General features: G+C 42.3%; 2 protein-coding genes across 16 annotated transcripts in view; both read right to left on the bottom strand.

The window, feature by feature from the left end:
* The window catches only part of LOC117352063 (nitric oxide synthase-interacting protein-like), a 742,171-nt gene that overhangs the window by 184,601 nt on the left and 539,900 nt on the right, over nt 1-17,670 (bottom strand). The gene's annotated exons all lie outside the window — the stretch shown is intronic.
* SYT7 (synaptotagmin 7) overlaps nt 10,620-17,670 on the bottom strand; it is a 425,674-nt gene continuing 418,623 nt past the window's right edge. For all 15 annotated transcript variants that reach the window (XM_033928077.1, XM_033928080.1, XM_033928082.1 and 12 more), the window contains 2 exons: nt 13,718-13,917; nt 10,620-12,309 (listed from right to left, as the gene is read on the bottom strand). In XM_033928077.1, coding sequence (XP_033783968.1) covers nt 12,205-12,309; nt 13,718-13,917 — 305 coding nt within the window. In that variant the 3' untranslated portion in view covers nt 10,620-12,204. The remainder of the gene's footprint in view (nt 12,310-13,717; nt 13,918-17,670) is intronic.

Raw genomic sequence — 17,670 nt, 5'->3', positions numbered from 1 at the left:
ATCTACCGATGGATCAAACACTGGTTGGCTGGCAGGAAGCAGAGGGTTGGAGTAAAAGGCCAATACTCTGACTGGCAATGGGTCACGAGCGGAGTTCCACAGGGGTCAGTGCTGGGACCTCTACTGTTCAACATATTTATTAATGATCTGGAGGCAGGGACAAAATGTGAGGTTATCAAATTTGCTGATGACACCAAACTCTGCAGCAGGGTTAGAAACACGGAAGACTGTGAAGACCTGCAAAGGGACCTAACGAAACTGGAAGACTGGGCAAAAAAGTGGCAAATGAGTTTTAACGTAGAAAAATGCAAGGTCATGCATGTAGGGAAAAAGAACCCGATGTTCAGCTACAAAATGGGGGGAACACTGCTAGGGGTGAGTAACCTTGAAAGGGACCTGGGGGTGATGGTCGACACATCACTGAAACCATCGGCGCAATGTGCGACAGCCTCAAAGAAAGCAAACAGAATGCTGGGCATCATCAAAAAAGGTATTACAACCAGGACGAAGGAAGTCATCATGCCGCTGTATCGCGCAATGGTGCGCCCGCACCTGGAGTACTGTGTTCAATACTGGTCACCGTACCTCAAGAAGGACATGGCGATACTCGAGGGAGTGCAGAGGAGGGCGACTAAACTAATAAATGGTATGGAAAATTTTTCATACGCTGACAGGTTAAAAATGCTGGGGCTGTTCTCCCTGGAGAAGAGGAGACTTAGAGGGGACATGATAGAAACCTTCAAAATCCTTAAGGGCATAGAGAAAGTGAATAAGGACAGATTTTTCAAACTGTGGGGAGCCACAAGCACTAGGGGTCACTCAGAGAAACTGAAAGGGGACAGGTTTAAAACAAATGCTAGGAAGTTCTTTTTTACCCAGAGGGTGGTGGACACATGGAACGCGCTTCCAGAGAATGTGATAGGCCAGAACTCTGTACAGGGGTTCAAGGAGGGTTTGGATAGGTTCCTGGAGGATAAGGAGATAGAGGGGTACAGATATAACTAGAGGTAGTTTATAGAAATAGGCAGAAACCACTTCACAGGTCACGGACCTGATGGGCCGCCGCGGGAGCGGACCGCTGGGCGAGATGGACCTCGGTCTGACCCAGTGGAGGCAACTTCTTATGTTCTTATGTTCTTATGTTCTTAAGCTCAGATTGTGATGTCATAATGCCTCATTCCACCAATGCCTAAGCCTCAAACACTTTCAAATCCTAAGTAGCAGCATTCTAGAGCTGAGATTGTGATGTCATAATGCCTCATTCCACCAATGCCTAAGCCTCAAACACTTTCAAATCCTAAGTGTTTGAGGTTTGTGCGGTTAAGGCAGAGCTTACAGGAATGGGGCAGGGACAGCGACAAAACTCACGGGGACGGGACGGAGACAAATTTGTCCCCGTGCCATTCTCTACATTGAGTGCCAGCTTACAGAGTTACCCTTCATGAGAACAGCGATTTAGAATCTGCCCAACTGCTCTGACGGCACAGATTTCATGACTTAAAATATCAGCTAACACTTTGCCCGAGTTCCCATGCAGGTTTTCTTTCTGAAGAGATATTACTATTTCTCCTCCGCTCCTGACTGTTCTGTGCCTGGGAGAAGTGACTAATCACTAATGTGTTTTAGCTTTGACTGACTTCTACCTTAAACTTACGATGCAGCTGGAAGCAGCAGGAGACTTGGCTGTTTCTTAGCAAACTTCGTTTTGCGCAGATCTTCGATATATATATCTTATTAGGCTGCCAGCTGGACCCAGGTGTTACGGAGCAGACTATCCGATTCATCCAGAGTAATATAGAAATAAAGCTTTCATCCCAGTCCTCAAGTGGACTCATAGACTTATGGAAATGGGAACTGCAAGAAAGGACTTTTGTGCGCTCTATCCCTCAGATTCTATAAACGTCATCCAAATTTGGAAAAAGAATCCCAGATTCGTGCACCGGCCGACGTGGTGAATGCTTTAGTGCTGCTCGGACAGTCATAGAGTTCATTTGAACGTCGACGCAGTGCAGAGCATTCAGCGCGTCGGCCGGCGCTAAAAACCTCTTGCGTGGTTTTGTAAAAAGGGGGGGGGGGAAGGATAAATTAGTTAATGAGCCAGTAACCATTATTGATGTTAACTGGTACTAGTTTAGGACTTCAGCGAGGATCTGCCTAAATTGTCTCGTGTGTAATTCCAAAAGGGAGAGGCACGGGCAGATTGGGGTCTTCCCAAAATTTAGGCACCGAGGCCCTGATTCTATAAACAGCACCTAGCTCCTAGGCGCCGTTGAGCGCAGTTGTCAATCATCCGCTTGGCATTATTTATAGAATCGCACCTAGCAACGCCTAAGCATTCTTAGCCATCAGCAGGCGTTAAAACTTTAGGCGCACTGCCATTTAGGCCAGAGTTTTCTTGGCCTAAATGAGAGCAAAATTCAAAATTCACCCTGGATCCACCCCTTACCAAACCTACTTGCCAGTAGGTAGCGCTATGTAGACGCCTACCTCGAGTTAGGTACCTACCGGCTAATTCATTTTTTCAATTACTTTTTAATGGTGTTTTCCATTATCAGCGCTGATTAAGCCAATTCAAAAATTTAAGTTAGGCACCGAGAACAGTTAGACGTGCCTATCTAGTCACCTAACTTTAGGCCTCTTTATAGAATTAGGGCGCGCTTTAAGTGCCCAACCGCCATTAACTGTGTGCCAGTATTTATACCAGGTTTCAGCAGGCATAAGTCCTTGTGCCCAAAGTTGGTTCGGAAATCCATGAACCTTTATAAAACTGATGCTTAAGGCCAAACAAACCCCAAAGCCATGGGCAGTGGCTCCTCGCGTGTCCTGCGCCTCATCTGGAAGCCTTACCTCTGATGTTGCGACGTCAGACAGGCGGCTTCCAATTCAGGCGCAGGATACGCATAGGAACCTCTGCCCACAGCTTTGTGCACTGCAGCCCTGAGGAAGAGGGAGCCGGCCCGAAGATAATGCCGCATCGATCGCACTGTGGACTGGCGGCTGGAGAGCACTGTCTGGGGCTCGATGCACGTGCCGGCCCTGTAGACCGGCATCGGTCCACGGACTGGTGGTTGAAAAACACTGTTCTAGAATGTTACATATTTTAACAATGGAAAGTATGCAATTATCAGAACGGGACACTAGACAGGGAAGACAATTTTTTACTATTTGGCAATCTTATTTAGATACATTAACCACACACTCGCAGTCTCAAATTATTTAATATGTAATTACAGTACTAAAATGGGTGAAAAAGGGGAGGGAATTGGGTATGTTTGCTATTAGTGATAATGTTTATTATATACTAACTCTGTAAATTTTAGTTTTCTTCTTGTTGTATTTGAAATGATTTTTTTTTCTTACTATTTTGTTTGTATTTGAAATTTAATAAATATGATTTACATTAGAATAGTGACAGGTATGTGTGCACATCTAAATATGTGATCCATACCTACGTGTGCATAACTTAAAAGTATGCTTAAGTTATGTTCTGTAAATACTCGCTTAACTTCAGAGCGGGTATGTGCAATGGGAGCATACACATAGGTGGAGCTCAAAATTCGTTAATGTAACCTATAGAATACTGACAGTTGTGTGGGTATCTGTAGCACTTAAGCACTAACACACTGAGATAAATGTTAAGCACGTATATAGCCAGAGAGGTCAGTATTCTTTAAGTCCCTCCTATCCATACCCTTCTCCTCCACTGCCTACTCCAGACTCCGTCCCTTCTATCTTACTGCACCATATGCCTGGAACAGACAGCCTGAGTCATTACTTCAGGCTCCGTCTCTAGCAGAATTTAAATCCAAGCTAAAAGTCCACTTTTTTGAGGCTGGATTGCGGCACTCATTCCCCACCTCCAGGTGCTCTGTTATAGAATTGCCCTTAAAATGTTTTGCTGTTCGGGTTTCACTGTAATGCATTATGGGTAACTGAAATAATGGACGGTATCTCCTCTATCATCCTTTATATACTGTAGTAAATTGTATCTCTTTAAGTCGCCTTGAACCTATTTAGGCATAGTGCGACTCATAATTCTCAGAATAGAATAGATAAAATTAATAAAAGAATCCTTCCCAGTTCATGTGCTCCTTTCTATAATATCTGACTAGCTGAATGTACACTCAGCTCACCCAACATCAGAAATTACCCTTGCGAGCCAGGAAGAATTTTCTTGGCTGTAGAAATTGTAAAAGGCAAGCTTGATTATTTACATTCCAAGTTTCTGCAATAGATTCTATTGCTATCTTCAAAATATCACGGTAAATATATATTTTTATAGCCTGTACAAATTTGGGGAACAGCAAGACATTTTTGAAACAAAGTTACACAGTACTCAAAATATCTCATAGTTTTACTATTGTTAATCATCCATATTACAAATTTTAATTTACGCTTTGGTAGGTACGCTAGTATAGTTGTAGTTTGCTTGCTTACTATGAGTGTGTTCTTTGTAGTATGGATTTCAATCCATTGGCTGCCAGTGGGGTCAATCAGTTAAATACTGATGGGTCACCAATTGTTTTCTCTGTAGCTACATTATGGTAGAAAACAAGAAAGTACTTTTGCTACCCATCTCTATTGTGACATAAGCTCTCCACTAAATCTAGAAAATATAATTTCTTTTTAGATAACACAAAAAACTTTTCTCATAATAGATGACTGTAGAAGGATGGGTAGCTATACCTGACAGTTTATGGAGAGAGAAGGAATGTGTGTGTGTTGGGGGGGGAAGGGGGGAGGAGTGGGCATATGGCCTAGGGCAGGGGTGTCAAACTCAAATACACAATGGGCGACTTGGACAAAGTCATGGGCCAACCTTGATATGTCGACAGTTGAGGAAATTTTCCTTCTCATCAGATATAGCGATAATAAAAGCAAACTTTTAATAAAAAAATAATAAGATAAACCAAACAATAATTGTACAACTCCAAAAGGAAACTGTAGACAATATGTTTAAAAAACAATGACGCAAGGTACACCTAGCTCATGAGTGATGTAAAATAGCTGAGCCAAACTTAAAACGGAAAAACTATAAAAGGGATTAAAACCAAAAAGGGACAAAATAAAATACCATGTGAATTAGCAACATATGTTTGAAAAAGTGTAAAAATATAATCATAATAAAAACCATTACGTGAAGCAGAGAAAACGAAGAGGAATATGGAAAAGAATGAGTACCAGAAAACAAAACGCCAAAATTAGAACATGATCAAAAAAGAGTATACAGGGATAAAAAAAGAAGAAAAAAGGATGACAAAAATCAATACTTACCAAAAAAACAATTGCAGAAGAGTCCAGTGCTACTGCAACACAGTGTGAGACTGTGAAGAGAGCCAGAGAACGCCGCGGGAACTTGTAAAAACGTCAAACGTGATGATGTGCCTAATGGGGATTTGAGCCAATTGGGTCCAAAAACTGCCTACCGGCGGCCCAGCTCTAGTAGACAGTTGGTATTCGCTCGTGGGCCAAATATAATTACACTGCGGGCCAGATTTGGCCCAGAGGCCTGAGTTTCACACCCCTGGCATAGGGTAAGGAAGTCACATTGGCAGTGGGAAACGGGACCAAATTAGCATTAGCACCTGTAACATTTGAGGGGAGCACCGTCTCCCCATACCCACCTTAAGCTGTGCCTATGTAGAATAGTTTGGCATATGAATGAAATTTGCTGGAAGAAGAGGGAGGAAGTTCCACATTTCAGGTAAGATTCTAGTGTCCTGGAAATCTCCAAGCCCTCGCTAACGTACATTTATTTCAAGATCCTTTTGCATTTGTAGGAACATGGTTAGCTTGTCTTTTAACCTCAACCTGGGAGGGATGTGCGTGCCTAACACTTACATGCACATCTTATACAATAGAATACTTTTTTTTTACAGAAAGGGTGGTAGATGCGTGGAACAGTCTCCCAGGAGAGGTGGTGGAGACAGAGATTGTGTCTGAATTCAAAAGGGCCTGGGATAGGCATATAGCTTTCAGATCTCTTTTTGGCATATTGCTGGTTTGGGTTGGGGGAGTCATTTGTATTGCCTACTATCTTTTTTTATATATAATTGTTTTTCTAAATAAAATTAAAAAAAAAAAAAAAAAAGTTAGGAGACCCCTGCTCTATCTGGAAAGTACAGCCTGGGAACATGCTGACTTCTCCAGAGCCTACCAAAGTCTTTCAGTCATTTCATCCCATTTGACCTTGCTTTCTCTCCTTGGGAACTTGATAAATCTGTATTTTTTTTTTTTAATTTCTTCTCTTTGATCATCTTATTGATTTCTGTGCTGTCAGCTGTATCTGTTCCATCTGCCCCTGTTTAGTTTCTACTTTCTCTGCTAGGAGGCTGTTCCAGGCATCCAGTACCCTTTAGACATTTCCTGTAAGCCTTTTCCCTTTCAGCTTCATATCATAACCCTTTGTCTTTGAAGTTCCTTTATTCAGATGGGCAACACCTCCTCCTCGTATATTATTGAAGCTTGAATGGTTTTATTACATACACACTATCCCTTCTGTCTTTCAGAGAGAACATTTTGGATTGCATTCGTCTCTCTGTGTGTTGATAGTCCTTAATTGAATTGTTTCTGCCCTCCCTTACTCAAGAAATGAACACAGTTTTGGAAGTGTATTCTTGTTCCTCGTCTTCTCGTACATCAGTGCATGTTGCTGCAGTGTTACTTTAGGTCATCCAATATTACTAAGCCTAAGTGCCTTTCTTGTTTGATAGTTTCCAGTTCTTCTTCTGTCACTTGATAAGTGGCCAATGAATTGTTGCAACAAAATGCATAATTCTGTACTCATTTGCATTGAGACACAGATTTCAAACATGTGACTAGTCTTTTAATTTTTTTTTCCAAGTCCTTTTTTACACTGTTACTGATGATTCTGTCATCTGCAAAATTAGGCAAGATGCCTTAAAGGGTAGGGCAGCAGTGGTGTAGTGGGGGTGAATGGTGCCCGGGGCCCCTCTCCCGCCCCCCCCCCCCCGGCGCATGCACGCCCCTTCCCCGTACCTTGTCATCGGCATGAGCAGCCATGAACTAGCTGCTCGGGGGTGGGTGGGTGGAGAGGAGGGGTGCCAGCACCCCGAGGAAGACTGCGCCTGGGTGAGACCGCCCCCCCTTACTATGCCACTGTTGGGAAGACACAAAATACAAAATGGATTCTCCTTAGTCTGCCTGAAAACTAAACAGAACATTGTCTTCATTATGGCCAGATTCTATATAAAGAGCCTTCGCACATCTACATTGTAGGCGCTACTCTATGCGGTTGTCCATCAACCGCTAGGCGCCGCTTACAGAATCATACCTAGCAGTGCCTAAGTGGACTTAGGAGTTGCTAGGCGCCGGTGCATTAGGCCATGTTTTATCAGTGCCTGACGGACGCCTAGCAACACCTAAGTCAACCGTGCCAATTCTCTGCCCCTAACCAAGCCATTCAGGTAGGCGGCGTCAGAGGGTGCCTTGACTAGATGCTGCTCTGAGTTCCATACAGAACTCTTAATTGGTTCTTTTTTAAAAAAAAATTCTTAAATTAACTTAAATGGTGCGGTCAATTACCATTCCATTTAAGCTAATTGCACGCAGATTTTAGTCAGGCGTTGCTTAGGTATCTGCAATTAGGGCGCCTAACTAGAGTTCCGTTTGTAGAATTTGGCCCCAAACGACTTTCCTATAATATGTGACCTGTCTGCTCCGATTCCTCCCCTGCCACATTTCTTTAGCAGCATTCCTTGCTTTTTAGAGTTGTTGTTGTTTTTTTTTTTTGTTGGTTCTGAATTCTGCTTTGTATAAAAATAGACATCCCTTATTCCTCAAAACCCAAGGGAGATCAAACTGACAGATGCTTTGTTCTGAAGTGCAGCCAACAATACAGAATCATAGATTACTGAACAGAAAGTTATACAGGGTAGATGCAGGGAACGCCAAATCACATCATTTCCGAGATCTGCACGCAGATAAATTCATCAATGACCAATTAACAATCAATAATTGACTATAAACAATTATTGAGATTAATTTGTTCTAATCTGGATTTGTGTGTGGATTGTGTGAGGAAGGTGATAAAAATGATACGGGGCTTGCACCAAACGTAGTATGAGAAGAGACAGAATATGTATACTCTAGAGGAGAAGAGGGACAGGGGAGAGATATAGATGTTTAAATACTTGAAAGGTATTAATAGAGAAACAAATCTAATCTAATCTTGAATTTCTGAGTCACGCTATGCCTAGACTGGCTCAAGGCAACTTACAATGTGAGAAATTGGAGAATATACAATACATTATAGCTGTTTGAGAAGGGTTGAGTTATGAACGGAGTGATGTGGAGGGACTAGTATAACATTTGAGTTGAGTGTAGGATTTAGTGACATTAAATATTTCAAGTTAGTTGCCTACGGTGTGTACACTTTCAAGGAAGACAAAAATCAAGCAACAAGCATCTAAAAAAAAAATTTCTATAGAAAAGCTGGCATAGAGAAGGCAATTACCTGCAGATATGATTAAGTGAAAATTGTGCACACTGGCCCCGATTCTATAAATGATGCCTGAAATTAAGCGCCTAGATCATCAGTCCTAGCCGATCTTGCCGCCTAACTTATGCCCTCTTTTACTAAGCTGCAGTAGAGATTTCTACCATGGCCCAGGTGCTAAATGCTCCGATGCGCATAAGAATTCTATGAGCGCGGGGGAATTTAGCACTCTAGTCCACGGCAGAAACCTCTATTACGGCTTAGCAAAAGGGAGGATTAATTGGTGCCATTATTTGATAAGCACCATTATAAAGCAATAAAAAAAAAAGAAAATAATTAGCTGGTAGGCGCCTACCACTTTGAAGTAGGGGGGGGGTCTACTCCGAGGTGTCTACCAGAAAGGCGTGATTAGAGGTGGATCTTGTAGGTGCCTAAATTAGGCACACTCATTTAGCCCTCCCCAAAACTCTGGCATAAATGGAGTACACGTAAATTTTCAACGCCTATCGGTGCTTAAAGATTGCTAAAATGCCACTAGGCGTGATTCTATAAACCCTAGTGGACCACTGACAATTGTGCTCCTCACCTCCTGGGAGTTAGGCACTGTTTACAGAATGAGGGCCACTGTGTGAACTTTGCTGGGATATAGCAAAGGCATTCTCAAGGGTGTGGGCTGAACTAAGCAGTCGATTTTTCTATTTTCAAAAGCAAGCGTGTTTTGGTTGAAAAAGGTACCTGCAGAAAAATGAGGTGCAAATGTCAGCAGGTACTTTTTCCTGTGTCAGTTTTCAAATTGAAGTACAGTACATACATAGTCATACTTTGAAAACTGGTGCAAACTCCAGAGACAATATGAAGCCATGGTAGAGGTTTCTACTGCGGGCCAGCGAGGTAAATGCGCCGATGCTCAGTGGCGTAGTAAGGGGGGCGGTCCTCCCCGGGTGCCATCTTGGTGGGGGCGCTGGCACCCGTCCTCCTCTCTGCCCCCTCCCGACACCCCCCTCCCACAACATGCCCCTTCCTTCGTACCTCTTTAACTTTCCCAGCATGACCAGTATCACAAACTTGCTGCCCGCGTCGCTATTGGCTCTCTCTGACATCACTTCGGGGTCCTGCACCTAGGAAGTGACATCAGAGGGAGAGTCGACATGACATGGGCATCAAGTTCTTAATGTTGCTCGCGCTGGGAAAATGAAAGAGGGAAGGAGGTGGGAAGGGGTGCCCCCCCCGCCTCGGGCACCGCTCACCCTCAAAGGAATTCTTTGAGCATCGGAGCATTTACCTCACTGCCCCGTGGTAGACACCTCTACTGCAGCTTTGAAAAAGTCAACGATTGTTAGTGGTGCTATTAATGAGATTTTGTTTTTTGCTACTTTAGTCTAGACTTTCATTGGTTGCTCAGATGACTAGCTAGGCTCAAGATCTGAGATTTAAAGTCTGAATGAACCTTAGCAAAATTTATCCTGATCTAAAAGAAAATGTTTACCATCTCTGGCAAAAGATGGGAAAAATTAGTTTTTAAGGAATTCTGTTAGAGCAAACAGTTTGTAATACAATAGTTCAACCCCCCATCCTTTTATAAGAAAAAATAAAACATAACTTTTTCTAACTTCTTATGGCCCCAAGACATTCAGCCTGTCTCAACATTTTAGATCTGACACTTGAGTCACTTTTCCCCAAAGAAAATCACAAATACTGTAGGGAAGCTGATAACTCCACTGATAATTTCATCTCTCGGTAGGAAGCCTAGGAAGACAGAGGAATGATATTTTGGAAGAGGTCAGGAACAAATGAGGATAAGGGGTAGAGAGTGGTGTTGGAAAGAAGGTGTAGAGGAAAAAACAAAACCATTAGCTAATGTATTAGAACAATGTCTCGCTCACTAAACTGGTGGCCGCAGCTCGAGGGCACCCAGAAGTACATGGACATTGACGTCCACGCATTTGCAGAGGCCCTACAGTGGGGGGTACAGAAAAAGAAGAGGCGAGGAGAGGCGGTGGCTGACTGCCTGCGGGATGTGCCTCTCGCCACCAGAGGCATGTCTTGTAGGCAGTCAGCTGGCGTTTTGCGGCACACCTGAAATCTCATGCAGCACACAGTTTGCGATACAGAATAATGTTCTATGAGCAAATTTATATCCACTTCACTCTAGAGGAACTGATGAGAATATATTTTTGTTTTAATAGACGTACAATCTCCAATTGTAACTCTTTGTACAACTATCAAGCTCAAAAATAAAATCATTGTAGACAGCTTGTTGGACATCTTAAGTCAATTTAATCTGTCTTGTGGAAGTTAGAAATAATTTTGTGGCTGCTAACCAAGAATTACCATCTTCTATCTACCAGTTTTGATAAAAATGATCCATTTGCAGTGGGAAGATTATTTCCATCACAAATTATCTGGAGTCACTGTAAAGGCTGCCATGTTTCTCCTGCGGTGGGAAGGATGGAAGCCATGCTTGTACTATGTCTGGACAGATTCTAACAGAAGCATCCTGATTCCACATTCATATCCCTGCAGGATCACCTGGGGAGCTCTTTATTGTTTAACCAAGCTTGCTAGATAACGATAGGCATTTTCAAAGGTTTATTTTTGTGAAAATAGCTCCTGACTATCCTCACTACTTCCTAAAAGCTGCTGATTCAGAATACCAGATGGGATTAATAACTGCTTTGTCGTAGGGATTTCAATCCGTTGGCTGCCAGTGGGGTCAATCAGTCAAATACTGATGGGTCACCAATTGTTTTCTCTGTAGCTACATTATGGTAGAAAACAAGAAACTACTTTTGCTACCCATCTCTATTGTGACATAAGCTCTCCACTACATCTAGAAAATGCCGTTTCTTTTTAGATAAAAAAAAGAACACAAAAAAACCTTTTCTTACAATAGATGACTGTACAAGAATGGGCAGCTGTACCCGACAGTCCATGGAGAGATAGAAGAGTAAGCCAGATGTGAAGAGACATTCATTCACCCAGGCTTGGCCAGTTACGCACACATTAAACATTAAACACACACATACACACACGGACAATCTGTTGACCCAGATCTTGAACCCTACCTCCATCTCTTCACTAAAATGTCACCCAGAATGAAGGTTTGGTTTTTTATAAACATATTATCTATAGTATTCTTATTACTGCTTTTTGAAAAATAAAAACATTTCTCTAGAAGTTCTGTCTTCTACATCTGCACCAGTGCAAGACTACAAACAACTGTCTGTACTGGAGACCTTTTCTCCCCCCAGAGACAACAGCAGCCAGTGGTAGGTCTTCTCCACTGCCTGTCACTGGAAGAACTGGAGGATGCCTACGGTCTCTTCAGCTGCGCTGCTGCTCCTTTCCATATCTCCTCCTGCCCTGCAGAGCCAGAGAGCATTGTGCTGAAGAAGCAACTCTCATGCCTTTTACCCCACTAAAAGGAATTTTCCAGTTGTGCCAATTTTTTTTTTTTTTTAAACATGTCAAAGGAAAGATGAAAACAGAACTTGGCCCGGCGGAATCTTGTAATAAAATGAATTGAATGGCACTGTACTGATGGGCCCAGCTGCACAGATGCCATCCTCGAATCTGAAGGCATCTGATCCATAGAATTCTAAAGCTGAAAACTAGCTTCAAAACGGTCCATCAGAGTAGTTCTGGTGCTTCGCTTGTGCATAAAGTTACAGAATGGCCAATACGTTAGTTTTGGTTATTTAAAACCCAGAGAACAGGACACGGTTGGAGTCTTCTTCATTTGCTCTTCAGGCCTTCAGTTGATGCCACTGTGCTACAGCTTGCCTGGGATGGGCAATCATATCCTTCCAGTGCTTAACTTCCCCAGGGCCACTTTTCCAAGACAAATAGATCTACAAAGAAGAGCAAGTGCATGTATAAATATCTAAGACATCTGAGGAGTCCTCCTCTCGGACAGTGCTCCTTAAATCAGGAATTTATGAGGGTCCTTCCCATTCTAAAGCCCCTCTGCCAATGATCCAGGCACTAAAGTTTGCCTTGACAAGGCTCTATCTATACAAGTTTGTTTCAAACAGAAAAATTTAATGCAACACGGTTTATTGAAATTGTACTGCTGGGCACAGCCAGCATTCTTTAGTACAGTTGGGGGGGGTGGGGGTCAGTCGAGTTTTCAAGATATCCCTAATGAATATGCATGAGGCAGATTTGCATTCCTGTCATCTGCTTCATTCATATTCATTAAGGATATCTTGAAAATCTGATTGGCTGGGGAGTCCCCCAGGACAGGTTTAAGAACTACTGCTTGAGTATATATTGCATGTATATTGAAAGGTAATATACCCACATATGGAAAACATTAAACTATCAAGCTATTTATGAAGCCCTCAATAGCTTTTCTAGCGTATCTAATTTATCCACATCCTTGATGCTTTAATCAACTAATAGGATTGCTAATCCTGCAGGCTCAAGGGTTCTCCTTCTCTGAAAATGTGGACCCTAGAGAAGGGGTGTTAAAGTCCTTCCTGGAGGGCCGCAATCCAGTCGGGTTTTCAGGATTTCCCCAATGAATATGCATGAGATCTATTTGCATGCACTGCTTTCATTGTATGCTAATAGATCTCATGCATATTCATTGGGGAAATCCTGACTGGATTGCGGCCCTCCAGGAGGGACTTTGACTCCCCTGCCCTAGAGGAAAGGAAGGATTGGGGAAATATGATAGAGACATTTAAATACAAACAAATCTTTTCCAGAGATGGGAAAATGGTAGAACTAGAGGACATGAATTATGGTAGACTTAGGAGTAATATCAGGAAGTACTTTCTTATAGAAAGGGTGGTAGAGGCCTGGAATGCCCTTCCGTGGACGTTGTGGAGCTAGAAACAGTGACTGCATTGAAAAATGTGCGAGAAACACAGAGCATCCCTATTTGGAAAGAGGATGAAATCAAATCAGAACTTAAATGACCTCATGATGGCAGGAGTGGTGCTTAGCATTATTCCCTCTAAACTGAATGGGTGTCCTCCAACCGCATTGCTACCAGTAGGGGGTTGGTGCTACAACATTGTGTTTTTATTTGCTAGAAACATGCAGGCTCCCTGGAGACCTGTAGAGCTTGCCTGTTCCTCACTATTGAAAATATGACCGTGAAACAGCATCCCCTACTGGCAGGAATGAAGGTGGAGGACTCCTGCTCAGCTTAAAAGAGACTCCAGAAGTTGAGAGAAAAGACCAGTGCAGGGCAGACTTCCACTGAAGATGGCAGACGGGTCAGGGTCAAGCTCTTTTGTGTACTCCTACCTTCCCAATAACATCGTTTCGGCTGAGCTTGTCCTTGTCCATGACAGTAATGATGATGGTGGTCTCTCTCAGCTTTTCAGTTGGAATGTCAAAGATGAAGGACTCATTGAAGATGGGATTTAAGCAGCGCTTCATGACTACTGTCTTCTTTTTCTCCACTCTTTTGTCTTTATACATCAGCCATACTTTTACATAAGGATCTAGGAATTGAATAAAGCATAGAACTATTACTGCTGCAGGATATGTCTCGCTTATATCATTGCCTTTGATTCCAGAGGACTTTTCAGGCATGCTTCACTTTCTGCTAATAATCAGCAGATGTCTTGCTTAAGTGCCGCCCACAGGTGATAATTATGTGGTCTGTACACAATGCAAAGAAAACATTTCTGAAAGTCACTTAATTTGGTTGTTTACTGATAACATGGTAGTTTGCAGTCTAATGTGTAACTCCTTTGCCCTTAAAAGTGCATTGCTAGGTTTGAAAGTTTAAAAATAAGATGCAAATCTGTCATTGCTCACAGTCACTGAAAGAAGGGCGGACAAGGAGATATGCTAACAGTTACGCATATGGGTAGCTCAAGGACAAGGTCCAACACAAGAAGACAGCAATGGAGACAAACAAACTGGATGGCAAGAATCAAGTTCAATCGACTTTTTTTTTTTACTTCTAAATAACACACTGTTTAGAGCTACAAATATCTTATACACAGTCAGACACAGATAAGATGTGCCTTTAGGAATAGAGGCCTTTAGAAACTTTCAGATATAGAGAACTAAGAAAGGACACAGCCTTAACATAACATAACATAAGAACATAAGCAGTGCCTCCGCTGGGTCAGACCAGAGGTCCATCGTGCCCAGCAGTCCGCACACGCGGTGGCCCATCAGGTCCAGGACCTGAACTGTAATCCTCTATCTATACCCCTCTATCCCCTTTTCCAACAGGAAATTGTCCAATCCTTTCTTGAACCCCAGTACCGTACTCTGCCCTATTACGTCCTCTGGAAGCGCATTCCAGGTGTCCACCACACGTTGGGTAAAGAAGAACTTCCTAGCATTCGTTCTGAATCTGTCCCTTTTCAACTTTTCCGAGTGCCCTCTTGTTCTTTTATTATTCGAAAGTTTGAAGAATCTGTCCCTCTCCACTCTCTCTATGCCCTTCATGATCTTATAAGTCTCTATCATATCCCCTCTAAGTCTTCTCTTCTCCAGGGAAAAGAGTCCCAGTTTTTCTAATCTCTCAGCGTATGAAAGGTTTTCTATCCCTTTTATTAGACGTGTCGCTCTTCTCTGAACCCTCTCGAGTAACGCCATATCCTTCTTAAGGTACGGCGACCAATATTGGACGCAGTACTCCAGATGAGGACGCACCATCGCCCGATGCAACGGCAGGATAACTTCTTTTGTTCTGGTTGTAATACCCTTCTTGATTATGCCTAGCATTCTATTCGCCTTCTTAGCGGCCGCTGCGCACTGTGCCGTCGGCTTCATTGTCATGTCCACCATTACCCCCAAGTCCCTTTCTTGGGTACTCTCATTTAATAATATCCCTCCCATCGTATAGCTGCACCTTGGGTTTCTGTTACCCACATGTAGTACTTTACATTTCTCAACGTTGAACTTCATCTGCAGAAGCAGAGTACTGAAAATCACATCTAAGTTTTTCCACTAAGTGATATTCAGTACTCTTTTGCACTTTTGAAGAATCATCTTTTTAACATTTGTTGAGGACTTCCATTTTTAGTGTATCCAGAGTAGGGATGAGTTTCCCTACACAGAGAAGACCAAGCTACAGAGAAAGAGACTTAATAAGTGCCTGAATCCTGGCAAAGAATGTCCATAGCTGAGTCCTGTGGTCTAACATGGATCAGAATAACACACCAGGACCTTTCCTTTATTGACTACCACAAAAGAACTGATTTGACTGTTGCCACCAGGATCACTGGCCTACAATGGCAGAATGAAATTTAGGAGACTGGACCTCAATGCATTACAGCTTGTTTTGTTTTGGTTTTCTTGCAACTATGGACTTGTAGAGTTTTAATCTTTTCTATGGACTTATGAAGTACTGGTTTATGTGGATTACTAAGTAAGTGTAATGACAAGCCTGTATGTCTTTTCATCCTGTTTTGTATCTTGAACTGTACCCTGTCTTTTACTCACTTCACGGAACTCTTCCCATGCCCTTTTTGCTGCCCAGCTGGAGTGAAGTGAAGAAAAAATGAAGATATCATTGGCTGATAAGAAATGGGGGCCATGACTGTTTCAACAGATCCTGCCTCATGACTAAAAGCCAACCACTTTTCTGATCCAGAGGGGGAGATTTCTGGATTGGAGAGCACAATGCTGAACATGAGAGCATAAGATATCTGGTCACCCAGACTTCAACATTTCGACCTGTGAGCATGACCTGTAATATCTGGAGTAGCCATGATTGCACTAATCACTGCTTAGGAGGGCATGGAAACAGTCTAGCTTGAAGTGAAGAGTTTTATTAACTTATTCTTTAGTTGCAGTAAGCTCATGACAGGATGAAGCCATAAAGTATATTTAAATGTACAAAAGTATATGAATAATGTTTATGTGGATAGGATGTTTGAAATAAGGAACTATTTTACCCATACAAATGTAGTTAGATGTTGTAGGGTTGATGATATAGAGTACTGTACCCCACCTGAATAGGATTGACACACGAAGATGCAAATACATGATTCGTTTCTGGAATCAGAGGGGGAGGTTGATGGCGATAAATATATTAAGCAGGCTTTAAGGGGGGCTCATAATCCCATATGTAAGAGACACTCCTTGCCTGGGAACCTGAAAAGACACTAATATGTATATATAAAAAGATGAAGCTGAATGATAGAAATGCTTCAGAGATTTGCACAGCACACAGAGTACATATTTTTCTGTTACCAGTGAAGCCGAGAGAAAGTATTTTATTTTGGTTTAATGTTGGAAAAGTGTGTGATAATCATAACATAACAGTTAACTGTAGCTAAAAATCATAAAAACAAGAACGAAGAGAGAGAGGGGACATGATTGAGACATTTAAATATATCACGGGTCATATCGAGGTGGAAGAGGATATATTTCGTCTTATGGGACCTTCGTCCACCAGAGGGCATCCGCTGAAAATCAGGGGAGGGAAATTTCATGGGGACTCCAGAAAGTATTTCTTCACTGAGAGGGTGGTCGATCATTGGAATGAACTCCCACGGCAGGTGATTGAGGCCAACAGCGTGGCAGATTTCAAAAATAAATGGGATATTCATGTGGGATCTCTAATGAGGTAAGGGCAGGAGGTTGGTGAGCAAACTCATGGGGGAAGGGTCACTGGAGTGGGCAGACTTGATGGGCTTTGGCCCTTTTCTGCCGTCATTTTTCTATGTTTCTATGTTTCTAACTTATAAATAACAGAAAGCATAGGTTAGGGGGTCACACTGACCTAAGAGCTAACATATTTTACACTGTTCCCTTGGCAAATGCTTGGGAAGCAAAACTTAGCTGTTTACCTTGAGATCCCTCGATGTCTTGTGATTCAATAGCATGTGATAATTTAAGTCATTATTGTTGCTAAGGAAAATTACTAATGAAGTATGATGAACCAGAAACCATGTGACTTGAATAGAACTAATAGAACATTGCTGAAGTATGCAGTTTGTAATTGGATCCTAGTGAAGCAATTGTAATCTAATTGGAAGATGTACCAACTACACATGTTTAATAATGAATTAATTGATGATGTCATAATCCCAATAAAATTACCAGTTGCTTGTATTTGGGTGAGACTTTTTGGATGTTGCCCTACCAGTTAATAGGATGCCAAAAACCTTCCAAGGCCTTGAATGTTTAAACTACACTTTTGTGTCTGGTAGTTTTTTTCCTTGGCCAGCATAAAATATGTTTTACTTTTTTGGGATCTTGCCAGATACTTGTGACCTGGATTGGAC

Source organism: Geotrypetes seraphini, chromosome 19 (genome assembly GCF_902459505.1).
Source record: "Geotrypetes seraphini chromosome 19, aGeoSer1.1, whole genome shotgun sequence".
NCBI classification, from domain to species: Eukaryota; Metazoa; Chordata; class Amphibia; order Gymnophiona; family Dermophiidae; genus Geotrypetes; species Geotrypetes seraphini.
Note: the sequence above shows the minus strand (reverse complement) of the source record. Positions and strands in the feature narration are given on the sequence as shown.